Source organism: Homalodisca vitripennis, chromosome 3, assembly GCF_021130785.1.
Source record: "Homalodisca vitripennis isolate AUS2020 chromosome 3, UT_GWSS_2.1, whole genome shotgun sequence".
NCBI classification, from domain to species: Eukaryota; Metazoa; Arthropoda; class Insecta; order Hemiptera; family Cicadellidae; genus Homalodisca; species Homalodisca vitripennis.
Window position 1 is genome coordinate 39,035,131 of NC_060209.1, and position 20,721 is coordinate 39,055,851.

Here is a 20,721-nt window from a genome sequence, read left to right on the forward strand (position 1 = left end):
AAGATTTTCAATTTTCCTCAGGTAGCTTTCTTCCTCAGTACTCATTTCTTCTATTTTTGCTTCAACACTGGTGAGTTTGGATTCTAGAATTGCAAGTTTTCCTTCTAGCAGCTGTTTTTTTTTCTAATAGAGCAGCGCCAATTTTTGCAGCCATTTCCAATTTATCTTCGTTTTTATAATTTTTTACTAAAAGTTCATTTTCAAGCAAACTATATTCTAAGATTTTTATTGATTTGTTTAAATTGTCATAATCATTTTGAATAGCATATGAACTCAAGAGGATTCTCCTTTGTATTGCAATTGGGTTCTAACTGAGTTAAAGTATTTTCTAGCTGTAAAGAATTCACTCCATGATGTTTTACCGCTTCAATAGTAATGTTGATAGATTTGCACTTACTGCATTTCCAAGATTCAATGTCACTCTTGGATAGATTTTTAAACTTATCTGGCCATTCTAGGCATTTAAAATGAAACCACTGGTTGCAGGACCCTGTACATAAAATACCTTTGTGCTTCACGCCAACAGTGCACACACCACAAGGATACCTGGACATTTTTATTTATATTTTATATTTTTGTTATGGTGTAAGATCAGTTTTTTATTGGAGGTTTGGCTGGTTCTTCAAGTAAATTAATAGATGGTCAGTTTGAATAATGGGCAGTGTTTGGCTGATTCACTATGTCTGTGGATTTAAAAGTATACGGTTTTTTCTGCAGTGTTTGGCTGATTCACTATGTCTCACTAATGTTAAATAAGGCTATTAATTTTAGCGCAAACCGATTAGGATTGCCACCTTGGTTCATTTTCTCTGTTGTGTGTTTTGTTTGTTGTTGTTGTGTTAATTGTATCATAACTGTGTGTATGCAATTGTAAATCAATAGAGAATATTGAACTCATAGAACACCTGTTTTCTGATGGATGAGAATCTGATTCAAGTTCAGACAGTTTTGATAATGACATTTTTGAATATTATGTGGGAATGAATATTTTTGTTTTTTCGGAGGTGGGGAGGGGGTGAGGGGAAGTGTAATTGCTTTCTTTAACCCTTACAGTGTAGGAGCATGATAAAAAGGTTTGTCCGAAAAATTCCTGCTGAAAAGCTCCAAGCCTATTTCAGCGATTTAGAAACAGGATGATTTATAAGAAACCGTATAACATAAAAATTTGTAATTAATATTTAAGCCTACAGCTGACATGAAATGAATTTTCATCGCCAAAGGTCTCTCTGATTTGGCAGCGATGAGTATTTGTTGCCAAAGTAGACATATACAATTATTTAAATTTCAGGCGTTTTTGTGTACATTTGGAATTACATTGATGAAATGGGATACATTATAAAAAAAATCCGCCTGGCTGTTGAAATAGAGCCGCCAGTATTGAGTGATATCATTGCCAGTTCTAGTGTTAAAAAACTGTAAAAGTTATGTTGTTTTTTATAAATAAACATATTCACTTTTTGAATCATTTAACACTAAATTTAAACTAAACATCTAGCTAATCTTACAAAATTGCTTTAAAAATTTGGTTTCTTTTGATTTGATTCATTCTGGTTGTTTATGTACAACAAAATTATAATACGTACAAAAATTATCAGGATGATGCTGATGCGCAGGACATCAATAATTTATTGACAGTTAAGGTCATATAACGCAACAATAAAAGTAATACCACATTTTAGAACTGACTCTAACCCATTGGTATTGTTATTTAGAGTCAGAATAGCCAATTTTTAGGATCAGGTTTAGCCAGTAATTTAGTATAATATGTAATTGATTTGTTATTTTTAGGTATGTTCTCCATCTAAATTAATTAATAAAACAATTTGCTATTAAGGTTGAAGTAAAATAAATTGAACACATCAAAACAATGATTTATTGAAACAAAACTATAAATAAATATTAAGAGCTCACCTCACTTAAAAATCAATGACTAGAATGAATATAACACAGAGAAATCAATGTGGTTAAACCTAATTTTGGCCAAATAAGCTATAAAGTTACTACAAAACTATTGCAAAACTTACTATATATCTTTATAATTTTACATATAAAAAACAATATTACTTTTAAAAAAATTTACAAAGTATTGTTTATAGTATTAGCACCAAAAATCTGTCTATCCACATTTTTACTAAATTCTAAGACAATTCAAAAATCAATATTTCTATATTTTCTCTAAAAATAAATAGAATTTAATATATATTTTTGTGCAATAAAACTAAAACTATAATTATGTTTGTGGGTATAATTTCTGGGTTTGTGATTTAACTGTAACAAAAATTCAAGTGTTAAAATATATCATGCAGAATGACAGGAGTTACGGATAAACAATTATTCATATGCTCAGTACAATTAACTCATTAAGTATTATTACATTAAAGATCAACAAAGAACACAAATCCGCTATACAAACATTTATAAAAAGCCAGGAATTTCTCAACACTTTACCATTACATTGATATCTACTTGACAACTGCCTGAAGCTTGTCAATAATTGAGTTGAGGATTTATTAAAAAAATCATAAATTTACTCCAGTGATATTGATTTCTCTTATTTGCCAGTAAGTAGCAATAGTTCTTAGTTTTTTAGTCAATAGTAGTTTTCTTAGATATGTAATTATTCTAAAATAGTTTGTCTGCCACATTAAATTAATAGTACTGAAACAAAATAATAATAATAATATATAGTACTGGTGGTTTAGCTAATATAACAGTAGCAAAATACATCTTGATCGTTTAGATACCTAATGAATTTTATAAGAAAAAATGATGTATCAATATTATTTTAAGGGGTTAATTCTAACAAATCGAAACAAACTTTTCGAGACATAACAAAATACTGCAAAGTAAACTTTTTACACATAATTACGAAATATGCAGCTAAGTTTGGGTGAATAAAATAACACATAAGACGGTTTAACTAATCAGCACTGACTGGTCTTTCACACATGGACAACCAACTCACAATTTAGAGTATTCAATTTGTTGTAAATGATATAAATTTTTAAAAATTATTTTAATAATTTAAGTTTACTAAATTGACAATATTATATATGAATATCTTGTATATGTAAATTATCTCTTTTAAAAAATGATGTTAATTTAAGAACTTGTTTTCTAATATAGGTGAGTGATACAACTCGTTAAATGACTAACTGACAAATGTGAATGACTAATTGGGTCTCCAACTCAAAACTAGAGGGAAAATAAAAAATCCAAACTGTTTGATTTGAAAGAACATTCAACCAGACAAAAGCAAAGGTCAGCACCCAAATGTGAGATTTGGCATACCATTTAGCTTGACATAGTTGTAATTTGTAAAAAACCTATTGTGGTACATAATTACCTGGCTTCTATTAGCAGCATTTTAAACATAACTTAAATCCAGTACAGAAAAGTGGCAATTTTATAAACTATGTCCCTTTTCGGATTGATAATTTAAAATTGGATTTATATATTACAATATTTTATCCAGTAAGAAGCAGATTGAAAGTCTGACATATTACATGTACTTAGAAGTATTGCAATCATCTTGTAGCGTCATGCAGCAATGGCAGGATCTTGCTATGGTAACATTTGTGATGTGACGATTTCATGATTACGTGATGGGCTGGTCATACTGGATACCCCAGTATTGATCTAATATGAAAAAGTTCATCTATCTATCTAAACCATACAAGTTGATTACTTTCACAACATGATTTTTACTTTTTTAGAATGTAAGATCTGTCAGTTTCACATGAATTTGAAATAGTTGTGTAGGCCAGTGTGTAAAATGTTTATATAATGTACCAATTTTTTACCCTTGATTAACTGAGAAATAAAAGCTAGCCATTTACTTTATTATGTTCATGAAAGTCTTTTAATGGTGCCAGTTAAATTTGTACATAAACTTTACATAAAATCCTGCAACAGCTCTCGGATTGTTATACCAACTTTTGTTTGTTTTTCCCCCTGAGGGAAAGAGAAGCTTGTCCCCACACTTAGTCCTAAAAGAACCTTTGCGCCTCCCTTACTTATATTTGTGTCCTCATTATCTGAGACTTTTACAGGAGCTGATCAGATTTGAGGGCTCCTGTTCTCTGATGTCCTTGGGGCTGAGGAGATATGCCCGTAGGAATGTTTTCCGAATTTTAGCAGTGACAGGATAGTTTAGCCATATGTACTCCCCTGATTCCTCTGCTTCTCCACAGAGTCTGCATTCATCAGTCAGGCTAAGGAGTTTTCTAAGGGGGCCATCCCTGTCAGCATCCCTATTATTCTTATATCCTCCATACTCTGATCTAGGAGAGATGCCCATTATTCACCTTAAGGAGAGATAAATATTTTTGATTGTTTTAATCCTGAGACCCCACTCCAATTAAAGTACCTTATCCTCTTTTCCCAATCATTTACAAGAGCTTTGCTGTAGGAGAAAGCTATCCCGCAACCTGGCTCTGGCCCCACCATAAAGGACTCTGCTCCCTTTTTGGCGAGTGTATCTACTTTATCATTACCATGAATACCCTCATGGCCCAGCACCCAACCAAGCGTTACTCTATTTTTCTTAGCCAGTTCTATCAGAGCATTCTTGCATTCCCAGACTGCTTTCAAATCAAATGAACAGATATCAAGTGCCTTCGGTGCAGCCTGGCTGTCAGAAAATATTAAATATTTTGCTCCTTTGGCCTCATTTGTATGAGTCTTCTGGAGCTTATTCTATTGCCATAACTTCCGCTTGGAAGACCGTAGTATGCTTTCCCAGGGGCACTGCTATATTAACGCCTGGTCCATATATTCAGAATCCCACCCTAGAGTCAAGGCTTGAACCATCTGTGTAAAACTTCTGGACTCCTTTTGTAGGATAGGCCTCCTTTTTACTCCATTTCTCCCTTTCTTCAATAGAGACTGTATATGGTTTTTCAAAGTATTTCTTAACCATTGCTTCTGACACGTTGGTTAGCATTACAGCCTCAAGAAATTCCTGGGTTATTTTCACATGACCTGAGGAGGTAGTCTTTATTACCTTTGTAGGGGCTCATTGCTCCTGTGATACTTACTTACGCAAATTAGCCTTTGAAGACTATGAAGCCTCTTGGCAGCTGTTATTTTGTTGTACTTTCGACCACCACACTAATGCAGGATATGTGACGATTGGTTTTATAATGGTTTCATAAACCCAATAAATCATTGTGGGTTTCAATCCCCATTTAAATCCAAAGAGTCTCTTGCAGGCCCCAAGGGTATTTGTCATTTTTAGATATAGTGTTCTCAATATGTGGGTTCCAAGTCAGCCTCTCATCCAGGACTATGCCTAGATACTTGACTTCTTTTGAGTGTTTTATCCCGATTCCATCCAGGACAGGATGTACAAGCTGGAAGTTCCTTTTCCTGGTAAAGGTTATTATGTTTGTTTTTGATGGAGGGGGTCTAATTTGTGACATGAATATCTACTGCAACAACGAGACCATAAAATAAACAATCCATAGACGTAAATAAAATATTTTAATAAAAGCGCTTTTATTTAAGCCTTCGACACAAGGCCATAAAAGCCTTACAATCAACTCAATCAATTTGGTTCTTTAGTGTATTATTGTGTCATTTATACTAAAAGCAATTTATTTTATGTATCTAACATTGACTTAATTCCAAACCCCATAAAAATGGTCATATTATTATGTTTTACAAAATACAGACAAATTTACAATGCTTGGAATTAATTTGCTTATAATAATTAAAAACTTTAAAACAGTTGACAGAGCTTTACACACTGGGAGTACATGAATTGATTCACTTAGAATAATTTGCTGGAAAAATTACAACCCTACCAATTTCAAAGATAAAAAGAGCTGAAGTAGGTTACATGATTTCAGCTTACAGAAATGGATTGATCATTTATTGCTGATTGTAACCTTTAATATATACATATCTCAGTTAAATAAAGAAATTAATTTGAGAATAAATTAAATTGAGCTGAATAAATTAAATATATTGTAGTAATGAAACAAATTTACACCCAAAATAAAAACGTTGATTGAGAAATAATCAGTTATTTATAAAAACAGAATGTAAAATACCGGCAACAGCCCAACCACCAGCATAATTTACAGAGGTACCGGTAACGATCGCTGCTAAGTTATATGAGTACTCAAATGGTCAAAAAGGTCCAGGAAACACCCAAACTAACAATAATTCAGAGGAACCAGCGCGTATATTATGTCATTGGTTAAACAGGGAAGATCATGTGATCAACTTTACAAATACAAGCACGGAGCAGTTAAGCTCTTCAGTCTCTGTCAGTCTAGCTGCACGCATCAGTCTCAATCAGTCAAACAGAAAACAAAGAAGTGCATATGAACAAGGTTGTTTGAAGTCCCATCTTACAATTGGTACTCCCGAAACATAAACTAGAATCAGTTGTGAATATATCAATACAAAGTGCTTTAACTAGAACCGTGTTTGTGAAAACATAATACAGTATGTAAATTTGATGTGTTATTTTCGAAAACTGCTGAAAGTGTGTTATTTCCTTAAAAATTGTTGAACGTAAATAAAATCTTTATTTCAAGTTGGTAGAATTTGTAACAAAAAATTGCTTTATTGTGGAATATGAGTGTATAGTACAATAATTACTAAAGTCACAAAAAGCTACAAAATGAAGTTAAAACAAGTATTTTACATAAAATACAAGATTTTAAAATTTAATAATAGTATAAGTTCACTAGGGAGTTTGAGAGAAGAGAGAGCTGCTATTCTTTCCTATCTAACCTAAGTACTAAAATAACTTTGATACTATTTTGATTGCCAGAAACTGCTAAAATACCACATCTAAAGTAAACTAGTTTCATATATCTAAAATATATGACCTCTTTTAGTAATGCTCAAAAGAAAACACTGGCTATGGAGACAAATGACATTAATATAAATGTGGGTAAAACAGTGGCTGAAAAATAATATTGGAGTAATATTCACTATTTTATGGTGTATCAGAAATATTATTAAATATTAACGTACCAGGGTACTCTAATCTGTTATTTCAATTTATTAATATTCCAAAGATGTAAAATAAAAAATAGAACTTAATAAAGCTATGCTTATGCAAGAACATAATAAAGCTACGCTTATGCAAGAACTTAATAAAGCTATAGTCATGCGAGAACTCACTGAATAAAATATTGAAAAATTACAAAGAAACCCAAGCAGTGTTTACATGTGTTTTTCAATAAAACAAATTTTAAACTTGAATTTAATATACATTTTTCTGTTTGTACCCACAACAACAGGAGATCTTAATATGCTGATCAACAAACGCTGTTATAGAATCTATGAATGGAAACATTCTTCCATTCAAGTTCAAACCTAGCACCTTTCTGTTGAACGTACATGTATATCAGAAACCTGTGATATATAATCAGAAATTATGTATTGCTACATAAATGTTCCAACCTTTTTAAATAATGATAAAAATTTGAGAAGGTAAGTTAAATCTTCTACATCTAATTATGTAACATGTTGGGAGACTATCACGTAAAATTTACAAAACATATGATTTTATCAAAATATTGTTTTAAAAATTATATATGAACATAAAATCTTTAATTACTAAATATCTGAAATCAAAAACCTATTAAAAAAATCCAAAACCTATGACTTTGTGACATTAGAAAAATACCTTTCACAGACTTGCCCTTAGTAACCATATCAGATTTACCAAAGCATAAATGTCCTATAATAAATCAATAATTACATACTTATAATGGTATCTTAACTTTTTAACAAAACTTTTGATACTTAGGCATAGATTTTAGTTATAAATAATAATTACAGATTAAAACTATCCAATTAACCCATTGGCCTTCATTGAACTGCATGACAAATGAAATTGATTTGGTTGAAATGTAGATTATTATTTTAAATAACATTAATTTAGTAATGTTTTTATTTTAATATTTAACTATAGAAATTTTGTTATGACCAACCTTAGTTGCAAGTTTTTTTAAAAGATTCTTTTTTACTTAGCTGTTAATCTATCACTGGTAAATAAATACAAATTTTCCAATATTTATTTTTTATTGCACGGCCTAACAGCAAATTATTATAGATATTAGGAAATCCCAAGGACACAAAACTTATTCGAAAACAAATCAAGAATTTATGAAATTAAATGCAACAACTGTGAGAAATTGTACATTGGCCAAACAAAAAGGAACATCAAGACACGATTCAAAGAACACCTTGCACAAATAAAATACAGAAGAAATGAAAAATCTGATATTGTAAATTACTGTATTGAATCTGGACACACCATATCTAATAAAAATTTACGATTATTGAATGAAGTTAATAACACAATACACTTAAATGCTTGGGAAACATTTTACATTAACACAAATCAAGAAAAACTTATCAATAATAAAGACAGACCTATTCAAAATTCAATTCTAATCTCATCACAATTTATAAGAAAATTAAAATGTAATTCTGTTTAAATATTTTATGCTGGCTCATCATATTTCTAAATCCTTTACCATATGTTATTTTAATATCTATTATTTAGAAAAATGTAAAAATTTATTCATTTGTGAAGTGCCTGATGATGAAATCATTGATTCCAAAAGGTCTTGCAATAAAAAAATAAATATTGGAAAATTTGTTTCCAGTGATAGTAAAACTTTTTTCCAATGCTCCAAGATTCTTCATTAGCTGTTAATGTTAGTTTTGGTTAATCTCATGAAAAAATCAGTTTGTTTAAAAATTAATTTCATCTGTATTTCTATCTTTTATATGCAATAGTACATTTTAGAATAGCGTTAATTCAAAAACTTGCTCATTTGGTAAATAATTTTAATTATGTTAATTTAAAATAATAATCCAATGTACTATTAATTTTTGCCTGAAACCATTGAGGGTATTTGTGCCCCTCTTACTAAAAAGTAAGATTAGGCATTTTCATCACCATAGATTCACAATCAAACTCATCCAACACATAAGCTAAAAACCTTTTCAGTACAAAGACTACTAGAATCACTAATCACTAATAATACATTCGTCATTACCCAGTAATCTTGCCTGTAATCACACTCTGATTATCTTTATATTTGTTCTTTCCTAACTGTAATGTTGTTAATCCACCAAACACTACTTTATGCTTTATATATCACAGATCACATGCAGCTCATAAGAGAATGACATATATGGAGGTGAGATAGTCTAGTCAAATCTTGTAGTATCTTTCAGCACACAGTATTAGTGGTGAGAGGTAGGCCAATGGTTCAGTTGGAGAATACCATAGAAGAAAATGCCTTAAAAACATTGCAAAATATAAGAAGTAAAATTTGGTAATCTGAATTACCAGATAAATACATTAAAATGTTGTTATATCTGTGTTTGGTTTGATAAAACCACAATTAACTGAGATAAATAAATTCTAATACTTCTTTTTTGATATCTTAGGCCAATTGTAATAAACAGTAATTAATCATGTATCTAACATGCTATTATAAATTAGAATAGTAAAGACATCACAACACAGTACAACCCAAAATAAATTTCTTGAAAGAATCTTTTCTGCAAAAAGGTACTTATGTAAAAGAATAGAAAATTGGATTTTGAACTTTTGACAAATTAAAAAAAATTAATTTTAGGAAATTACTTGTTAACTTTTTGGATTATAAACAATAGAAAAAAACTATAACTCAGTTTAGAAACATATCATACGACCTCATTTAATTCCAGGATAATGATAATAAGAAAATATATATATTAAATTAAAGTATGCGAATTAACTGTACTAAAAATTATGAACACATTAACTAACTTTACTAATTAAAAAACTATACACTGATACACATAAATGTCCTCTTAACTACCCTTTTTCAGTTAGTAACGTACAAGAAATATAAATTTATATTAAACAAGAGATATGTATTGATTTTCAGAGTTTATGGCAATTGGCAAATAGAGAACTATCAAATTGTTATGATTATTAAAAAAATAAATATATCAAATAAACAATGGTATTAGAGGAGGAATAGTAAAAGATTACCTCCACATAAAACATGTCTTAGAATAATGATTACTATTACTATTAAAATTGTAACTTATAAAATATTATATTAAGGCTAACAAGACTTGTTATGTGATGAAAACTGACACTTCAGTTGAGCAGACTATTGACTACATACTTTCCACGATTAATTGTTTCAAACAATAACACTCATAAGACAAATTAACACTGTATTAATATTTTAATCAGAATATTCAAGTTTTCCAGCAAACAAAATGAAATCTAGGTAACATTCCAAAAGGTACGATAAAAACCCATCAGGACAGTACATCGATTGCAATAGTACCAGAAATCTGACAACACTGTAAAAATGTTCTTAACAATAATCAAGATGCAAACATACAAAACTACTCACTACAGATTGATAAATCCAATAAGCTCATGGGCTGTGTGAAAGACAGGTGGATGACATATATTATTTACAGTTTTTCTGGACACTATAGTGAAAGACATCCTAATATTTAACATCAACCATTTTCATGCTGAAATGCACAATTAAAATCTTTGATAATACATTGATATTAAAAAGACAATGTCATGCTAAAGAAAACCAGTCAACAAGTTGAAAAGCATTAACAAATGACAAAATATCTGATTTTTATACGGTTTAGTTTTTTTTATGAGATATATTTTTAATAAATTTATAATTATTTAGTTCTTAATTGCAAAATCTCTTACAAAAATGTAATCAATACAAATACTTTTAGAGAGTCATAAAAGTAAAACTGGGTTCTCTGTAAATATAGTTGCATGATAAGTTAGATAAATTTGAACTCACGCCCAGAACCATTTAGAAAGGTTACTACTTGGAAGTAGTTTCATGTGTACCATCACATATTTAATGAATCAAACGTAAAGAATTTTATGACCAATGTTCAAGTAGATGGATAAAAAAAATTATTCAGTTATAAAGTGTATGTCTGGCAGACATGTAACAAATATTTATTGCTATTACAAAAAAAATCGATTGGTCCTTGTGTATGTTTCATTTTTTAAATTTCTAAGCTCACAATATAAGCGCCTATATTGACCCAATGTAATGTTTACTACATCTTAAGCCTTTGAAAATTACTTGAATACTTTTACAGTAACTATTGCATGCAGCGGTGAAACATGTTTGCTACTTGATGATCAGTTTAAGAACATTTTAACCAAACACTGAAAATTATCATAGATAATTTAAATATCTAAATGTTATTAAAACTATTGTTAAGATTTTGCGAGTACAATCTAATTTTTAACAATGAGTTTGATGTCTAAAAAGCAAAGCAAAGTCAGATACATACTCTTAAGTACATACACAAAAACATGATTGAAAGAGCAACGGCTTACATCTAAATACTGACTAAAGCATAATCAACAACAAGATTTTGGACAGATATCGAAGGAAGGAACGTGTTAAAGTCATCGGCGAAACTTGCTTCGATGCAGAAATGTAACTAGTCCTCATCATTGTCCATCTAACGTTTGATAAAAATAGATAAATTTAAAATATCTCTTAGCAAAACATTTTTAGTAAAACACATTTTCGCATTCAAAAATCGATATCACCTAAATACCAAAATATCTATATCTAAATGTATTTTTACAATGACAGGTTGGTTCAGTATGAGCTCCAAGATTACAGAGGTGGAGACCAGGAACCTGCTCAGCTACAATGTACAGATAACACGTTACAAGTAACAAAATTAAAAAATCCCGACCATAGACCACGCCAGACTTCCCGTACAACCCAGAAATCGACCTCAGCTGAAAATTTCAGCAACCGACAACAATGCCACGATTCTAAAACCTTCTCTTTAAAGCCATACAAAGTTACCAGGTTTCATCTGGTAAATTGCAAGCGGCCGATCAAGCCACAAGTTGTCCCAGCAGGGATGTTCAGTGAGCAGCTCAAGTGAGGTTTTGGTGGTGTCAGCGCGCGGTGTACGGCGTGTAGATGGGGTCCTGCAGCAACTTGAAGTACTGGTCTGAGGAAATAGCTCGCAGATCTGACAAGGTCGCCCCGATTTCAGACATCGCTTGGGACAAAAGGTCTGATGGTATGTTATCATTCTGTAACAGCCGTTGCAAATGTTTTTAACATATTTTAATAATGAAGAACTGAAACTTTAAAAAAATGAAGTAAAGTAATATATAGAACCCATTAACTTAAACCTTGTGTTAAACTATACTGTTCTATCAAAATGTAATAGTGTCTTTCTGTGTGTTACTCAATTGAATAAAAACTACTGGATCAATTGTACTGAAATTTTACATGGACATCCACAGGATCCCTGGTTAACATATAGGTTTAATCCTATTTAGACAAATTCTCTGGGCTACCTTAAGGAATTTTGTTAACCCATATTTCATCAAAAAACAAAATGTCAAGCCTTTAAACATAATTAATACATATTGGAATTTATATCTTTAGTGGTTTTCTTCGACCTTGGTTACAAAAATTGGCCTAAATAATTTTTAAATTTTGTATTAACAGCCCTCTAAGACTGCTATCAAGGTAGGAAGATGTTAACTATCTTCCTTGAAGAGAGATAAACATAAAACAAATTATCACTTAATTAAAGTAACAATTTTGGAGGGTTCTAAAGATAATAACAATTGTACAAGTCTATAAAGAAATATATTAGTGAACGCAAACTCACCTTCAATGATTCGCGTTTGATGATTGACTGAGAGTCAATCAGAATACCATTCTCAGCTGTGTCATCTTCTCCATCTATGATCTCATATTCTGAAAAAAAAAATCACCAATATAAAATATCAACAGCGTTTAATAAGTTGTAACGTATTATTTAATACTGATAGATACCATTACAAGGATGGAGTAATTTCTGAATAACTAATTCAAATACACAGACATAACACTTTGCAGGAATCTCAACTCAGACACATACATTATAAGACAATTAAGCAAATAAGAAAACAAGAACAACTTACCATCATGCATGGGCGAAACAAATAAATAATAGTTGTTACTAATACTTAATGTTTACAATTAAGCAGTAGGTGAATGATTTGTGCACAGGACCAGAAGTATAAATAACAGAATTTTCAGAATACCAAAAGTAAACAAAGAATCTTTTAGGAAATCCATTCAGTATATAGGACCGAAGCTTTTTAATCAGATTCCAAGCAAAATAAAATCATGCAATGTCTTGAATTGTTTTTCTAAAATGCTGAAAGCTAGGCTTTTGACACATCTTGATATTGGTGAATTAACAAATGTTCTGAGCTGAATATTCGATTTTTAATTTTTTCAAATAGTACACAGAATTCTTAATTTATTTTATTTTACCACTATTACAACTTTTTGTTATTTTTCCTTGTATTTAGTATTGGCCAAACTTATAATCAATATATCAGATTTATTGTGCTTATAGGTTAGTGAATGGTAACTTTGTCTATTGTATTGTATATTTATGTATACTATATGTATGTATGTATATATATATATATATATATATATATATATATATATATATATATATATACAGGGTGTCCAAAAAGTCCCGGGTCGGTTGAATATTTTTCAAAATATTTAAAATAGAGCTACAAAACCTTACACAAAGTTACTGGACATAAAAATCTATTTTATCACATATTCAGTGATCGGCTACTTCCTCAGGGGGGCGGCCCGCTAGGAGTCAGAAGAAAATCTTAAATGTAGGCATAGGTTGATATGCATATCAAATTAAAGGTCTATATTAGTAGAGTACAGAGCCACAAACCCGACCTCAAACGGATAACCGAGTCAAACATGGCAGCCGTTCAAAGATGGCAAGAGTTTGGGTCCAAAAAGTCCCGGGTCGGTTGAATATTTTTCAAAATATTTAAAATAGAGCTACAAAACCTTACACAAAGTTACTGGACATAAAAATCTATTTCATCACATATTCAGTCATCCGCTACTTCCTCAGGGGGGCGGCCCGCTAGGAGTCATAAGAAAATCTTAAATGTAAGCATAGGTTGATATGCATATCAAATTAAAGGTCTTTATTAGTAGAGTACACAGCCGCAAACTCGACCTCAAACGGATGACCGAGTCAAAAATGACAGCCGTTCAAAGATGGCTAGAGTTTGGAACTTAGGTTAATGTAACAAAATACACTGATGAGATTTTTGACTTTAACTTTCCTAACATTAAAAAATGGACATGAGGTGTTTCTTGAGGTGTTTGAGGGTCATTTGAATAACTCATTAAATTGTAAACAGTTTTGGGTTAGTAAAATTAAAATCAAAAAGCTCATCAGTGTATTTTGTTTCATTAACCTAAGTTGCAAACTCTTAGCCATCTTTGAACAGCTGTCATTTTTGACTCGGTTGTCCGTTTGAGGTCGGGTTTGCGGCTCTGTACTCTACTAATATAGACCTTTAATTTGATATGCATATCAACCTATGCTTACATTTAAGATTTTCTTCTGACTCCTAGCGGGCCGCCCCCCTGAGGAAGTAGCGGATGACTGAATATGTGATAAAATAGATTTTTATGTCCAGTAACTTTGTGTAAGGTTTTGTAGCTCTATTTTAAATATTTTGAAAAATATTCAACCGACCCGGGACTTTTTGGACCCAAACTCTTGCCATCTTTGAACGGCTGCCATGTTTGACTCGGTTATCCGTTTGAGGTCGGGTTTGTGGCTCTGTACTCTACTAATATAGACCTTTAATTTGATATGCATATCAACCTATGCTTACATTTAAGATTTTCTTGTGACTCCTAGCGGGCCGCCCCCCTGAGGAAGTAGCGGATGACTGAATATGTGATAAGATAGATTTTTATGTCCAGTAACTTTGTGTAAGGTTTTGTAGCTCTATTTAAAATATTTAAAAAAATATTTAACCGACCCGGGACTTTTTGGACACCCTGTGTATATATATATATATATATATATATATATATATATGTACTGTTTATCTTTATATGCCTCTGGACGTTTTAGACAGATGCAGACGTCATGGAGAGCAGCTTGTTGGCTGGAATATTGTTTTTTACTAGGAAAGGACTCTTTTTATTTTATTTTGTAAATTGTTTTGTTTTTTTACGCTGACCATCTACTGGTTTTTGGTCAGTGTATTTCCTAAGAATGTAAATCGTTATGTATTTGTCTTGTAAATGGTGGAAATAAAGTATTATTATAATATGTTAATAAAATGTAACTATTCTGTAGTTGTAGCTTATATTTCTCCAGACGGGCTGGATACTACTTAACTTTGAAGTGGATAAAGAGTAGTTTCTAGTTCTCCGGTCTAATTATATCTTATAATTTTTAAGCCTTTTTTGACCACACTTACTTTTCTTAAAATTTGTAGCAGATTGCCTGTTCATGCTGGACATATGTGAACATTTTTACCATATTTGAGTGTCAATAAGCGGAATTTACTGTTACGATTTCATAATTGAAATGTTAGTAATTTGCGTTTGATGGTCTACAATTGACTTAAAAATCAAAATGAGGAGCCTCAGGCTTTGAATGTCTTTATGTTATGCATAATAAAAAAATATGGTTTTTGTGTACATCAATGTACACAAGATATATATATATATATATATATATATATATATATATACAAAATTATTTTTCAATACAGTCTAGATTCAAATAATTTTGAGAGATTCATATTAAATTTCTCTTCAAAACCAGACACAGAGATATCCACAACAAGGAGAATTAAAATGCCTCTACTACCTAATTGCTTGAGCCTGTATGAAAAAAGAGTATCTTAGAAAGAAGAGCAATTACACCACCTGCCTGAACGGCTCAGGAAGGAACCAGCACTTCAAAAGTCAACTAATAATTAATGGGCGTACCATTTTATACAGAAAAATAGTTCTTTGATAATAACATTCGACAATAAATTAAAGAAATACTCTTACATAATGACTGTAATGTATTTCTTAACACTATGTACTAAACTGAATGTGTCAATATAAATTATTGTCTGTTTGAAGATATTAGCTTTTGGCTACTATGATAATTAAACGATTCTCGAAAATTTTGACAGAGGAGAATTGTGTGGTCAGGAACAGGTTTGTCAGGATAATGGACCAGAACTTTTTCCAGTGCTCTATTTTCCAGTGAAGATTGTTGGTACTCTATCATTGAATATCTATCAACCTTCCCCGTTCAGAGTCCTCTCCAACCAGTTTCCAATATAATTAAATAACAGTCTTAAGTTTAATTTCACATTAGTCTACTTACCTTGAAAGTGATTAAGATTGCTAGAAGTTAGAGTGACTTGATTGAGATTTGTAGACAAAGCAATCGGAATAGGGCCTACAATGTCGTTATATTTACTAGCTCTTGGTTTTGTTTCAGGTTTCATACTTTTCTCTATGTTCTCTTCTGGAGCCAGATTCTTCAATGGCCGTGGCGTCTGCAAGTAAAAATACTATTGTTTAGTAGCAATTAAGTTTTAATGATTAATTGAATAAACTCCCACGGTTTGTTGACGTTGTGTCAGCAGCAATCATCCAAAGAAAAGGTTTATTGCCAATGCATCTGCAATTCAACATTATTGTAAACAGCCGACTGTTGCTGTGTCATACTTCACTGAATACTTTATACTCTGTAACAATAAAAACTGTTTACTCTCTATCATTCAACAAATGAGTTATACTGAATAACAGTGTGGCAAAAAAAATAAAAGTGATCAAACAACAGTAGCTCTTCTGCATACTGACATTTTCACATAATGCAGTGCTTTTTTCAAACCCTTGTAATAATGAATGTTTCTTTGATGATGGAAGGTTTAAAAGGAAAGTAGGATTTTAGACATTTGCTATCGTTATATTTTACAAAATGTACAACAGAACATTTCGAGGATTGAAATCTATCCTCTTTGTTAAGTGAGAAGAGAATAAGTACATAAAAGTTAGAATGTGTGGTAATGGACTGCCACTAAAAAAAGAAAGGAAAAAAGAGAATGAGAAAGAAAAGGATTCCTCTCCAGAGGAAATCCAGACTCCAAGCAATTTTTGAGTATGTTTAAGGCCTTTTATTTCTCTTTCTTTCTTTTTTTTAGTGGCAATCAACGTTGTGTTATACATTTTGTAACATATAACGATGGCAAATGTCCGATATCCTATTATCCTTTCAACGAGTGTTTATCGCCCTAATAGTTGAAGTTTATCGAACTTACTTATAATTTTAGTAACCATAAAAAAAGAAATAAAAGGCACCATAATTATCCAAAATCCTAGGCGAACGTGGTATAAACTTCCAACAGTTGTTATCACACATTCTAAAAGCAACTAATGCACATCTATTAGAAAATTTATATTAATAATAACTCTAAACAATACTTGTTTTTACTTTATACTGTTGTATTTGTATTATAAGCAATTAAATCAAGAATTCAATAGTATTAAGAATAAGACACAATATCAAAGGTATAAAATTATATAGAGTTACGGTCATTTACCATCTCTAAATATGAGTGCCATTCAGAAAGTAACATCTGATGTAGTGATGTGTTGAAGCCAAATTCCAAATCCACAAAATTTTCAACAAAAATTCAGATTTGAGAATCGATCGACGGGATTCGAATCTGTGGAGATCCGCAGCGTCATCAATTATCAGCTGATCACAAATTACCGATCTCTTAACATGTATTTCTGCTGTACTAGTACTTTGAATGTTTAAAAGCATAAAACCATAACCAAATTAAATAACTATCGTACTTTTATACACAATATTTTTCTTGCAGTTAGTATTTTTTATACATATATTCTGCTTTTTTGTACACAAAGTACGACAACAACATGTTTAAGGGATCGGTAACTCGCGTACTGCCGATCAGCTACCATCCGTGAATATAAGTAGTAGAATTGAGGTGGAGTATGTACATAAATATAGAATTGCAAGCAAAATATCATTTACTAAATTAGGATAATTTGTTAAATAGGGTAATTATCTATGGGTTTCCATTAAAAAAATACAGCAAAAGCATACTTTCACAACCAGTAATTTGCGTAATGTTGATTGCTGTTGTCTGGGATTATGCGCAATAGACTCGGGGTGATGCACTAACAATTCATAAAAATATGAACTGCAAGCAAAATATAATTTGCACAACTCAGACAATTTGTTAATAAGATCATCTATTTACGATTTTTCAAACACTTAGTACAGCAAACTGTTTTAGCGATTGGTCATCCACAAATATACACAAGCAAACTCGGTGATGCAAGAACTTAAATATTGTAATACTAACTCTAAGCAAATAATTACTTTTTATAACTCAGATAATTCATTAGTAAGATTATCACAAAGTACAGCAAAACATATTTTAGTGATCGGTAAATTGCGTCTTGAATTTTAATCGATTCTCGAATCTAAATCTTTGTTGAGGTTCGGTCGATTTGAGATTTGGCTTTGACACATCACTATTTATTATCATTATACCATAAAAAAATAATATTTCAAACAAAAAACTTTGGTAACTTAATAAAGTTATAATCCATGACTTTATGGTGATTTTTATGACCCCACATTAAAACTCATTATCAAGGGAGTAAGTGGTATGCCATCTTTGGTAGCTTGGACAAGAGTGGTGAATTTCCCCAGGAGGACCTGATAGATTGTTTTCAGCGGTTTGTGGAACTGCTGAAATCATAGACTGGTAGGCCTCATGGTGTGCTTCTGGGGTGCGCAAAATGCCCTTGAGGCTTAAGTGCATGGCAATAGGCTGCCCCATAGAAGAAGAAGAAAAAGAAAACTCATTACCTTTCTGAGAGTTCCTTGACTAGTAGACACCCTGAAGTAACATAATTAATAACGTAAACATGCAGAACTTAAATTTTAAATTTTGAAGTGTAGAAACGAGAAGTTTTAATTACTTTTGTTGCATTTAACAACAAATATTTTGTTGTACTTTGTATATTTTCAAACAATCCATAACAAAATTAAATCTAAATCTACAACAAGCCTGAGTTTCACCTGCTCAGTATGTGGCATTAGCGTGACATGTTTCTTGCGCTGATGCTGCAGTAGCTTTGCCTTGCTGGCGTACTGCTTGTGGCACCACTGGCAGCCATGGGGAGTGGTGGTAATACTGCCCACTGTCTGCGAGAATGTGGGATTAGGCAGACCAGGGATGTCAGGTACACCTCCCTGGGCACACATTTCATACTTAGGATGGTTCTTGCGCTGATGCTGCAGAAGTTTTTCCTTTGCTGGCGTACTGCTTGTGGCACCACTGGCAGCCGTGGGAGGTGGTTGTGATACTGTCCACTGTCTGCGAGGATGTGGGATTAGGCAGATCAGGGTTATCAGGTACACCTCCCTGGGCACACATGTCATACTTAAGATGGTTCTTGCGCTGATGCTGCAGTAGCTTGGCCTTGCTGGCGTACTGCTTGTGGCACCACTGGCAGCCGTGGGGAGTGGTGGTGATACTGCCCACTGTCTGCGAGAATGTGGGATTAGGCAGACCAGGGATATCAGGTACACCTCCCTAAGCACACACATCATTCTTAATATTGTTCTGGCACAGATACATCATATGATGCCCGTGACATCACAACTGTGAGAGGATTATGCTAACTTCTCTGCATATACACAATTCATTGTAATTTGTATCGCACTTTCTGTTTAATTTTATCTGATTTATAAGGAAATTACATTGAAATATAAACCCTATATCTAGTGTGGTCATATGTGATGTGTGGATAAATTCAATCACTAAAATACAACTTTTATGAATAAATGGCGCTATGTTTTCTTACCAATAGGAAGAGGAAAAATATACAGAAATCAATAGGTTTTGTACTTCAATTTGTTTGACTGAACAGAGGGAATAAAAAAAACTAAGAACGACTTTTTTGCTGATGTGTTACTAGTCTAGAATGTTTAAATAAAACAATATTTGGTAGGTTTGGCTATAGTGTAGTACTGAGTCTCCAATAGCAATACAAAAAAGAGAATTTCTTTCTCTTTCTAGCACACTAAGCTTCTATCATAAATATGGGTTTTTTCATAACATTTGTACATCCTTACAATTCATATTTATTAACATGAGATCAATAAATCTTCACTTTCAGATTTATTTACTGAGCAATAGTTTTGGAAGAGATCACGGGTTAGATATAGATACACTGAATGCATTGATGTTCAGCAAACTTATTTTAGAGTACAAGTTGGCAGAAAAGATGAGTTCGAATTTCTTATCGAAACAAAATTGAAGGGAAGGCCAAATGCGATGCCAAGCTATGCTATTTTCTCATTTAGTTTAATTGCACTTGTATTATATATTTTCCTAGTACATAAATTAATTGTAATTAGTAAATGTGATATTGTGTATAAAAATGTAGTGTTTGAGTGGTGTGTTATTTATAATTGATTTTCTATTTTTCAGGTAAAGAAGTGTAATTATACACCTATGATAATTTTTGCGTAGCTAAATAAAATGTATAAAATCCATTACATTTTTTCCATTTTATTTTTAGGTTAGAAATTCAAGTTTTAAAATAAGCAAAGTTAGTGGATTTTTAGGAACTTGAGTTTTATATCTGCTGCTTCTAGTTTTTTTATAAACTTGTATAATTTTGCTTGTTTGAAAGCTCATAGAATATAAAAAAATCAAATTACAAATTTAAAAAATAAATGTTTTTTAATGCTAATTTCAAAATTTATACCAGAGAAGTTTTGGTTCTCACAAAAACATTTATTTTG

At 31.6% G+C, this 20,721-nt stretch overlaps 1 protein-coding gene across 1 annotated transcript; it reads right to left on the minus strand.

Moving 5' to 3' along the window:
• Nucleotides 1-11,948: 11,948 nt before the first annotated feature.
• LOC124358151 lies at nucleotides 11,949-19,521 on the minus strand. The gene is made up of 4 exons (XM_046810443.1): nucleotides 18,988-19,521; nucleotides 16,249-16,423; nucleotides 12,691-12,779; nucleotides 11,949-12,100 (listed from the first exon to the last, which is right to left on the minus strand). Exons 1-4 carry the CDS (start codon nucleotides 19,519-19,521, stop codon nucleotides 11,960-11,962), a joined length of 939 nt encoding a protein of 312 aa, XP_046666399.1. The 3' UTR covers nucleotides 11,949-11,959.
• Between the last annotated feature and the right edge of the window lie 1,200 nt (nucleotides 19,522-20,721).

Bases quoted from the DNA above. Each gene is read 5' to 3' on its own strand.
- LOC124358151 (XM_046810443.1), bottom strand. From the start codon at position 19,521: ATGATGTGTGTGCTTAGGGAGGTGTACCTGATATCCCTGGTCTGCCTA. The intron at 12,780-16,248 runs GTAAGTAGACTA...TTTTTTTTTCAG, and splicing joins CAATCTTAATCACTTTCAAG to AATATGAGATCATAGATGGA. The intron at 12,101-12,690 runs GTGAGTTTGCGT...CGGCTGTTACAG, and splicing joins TCAAACGCGAATCATTGAAG to AATGATAACATACCATCAGA.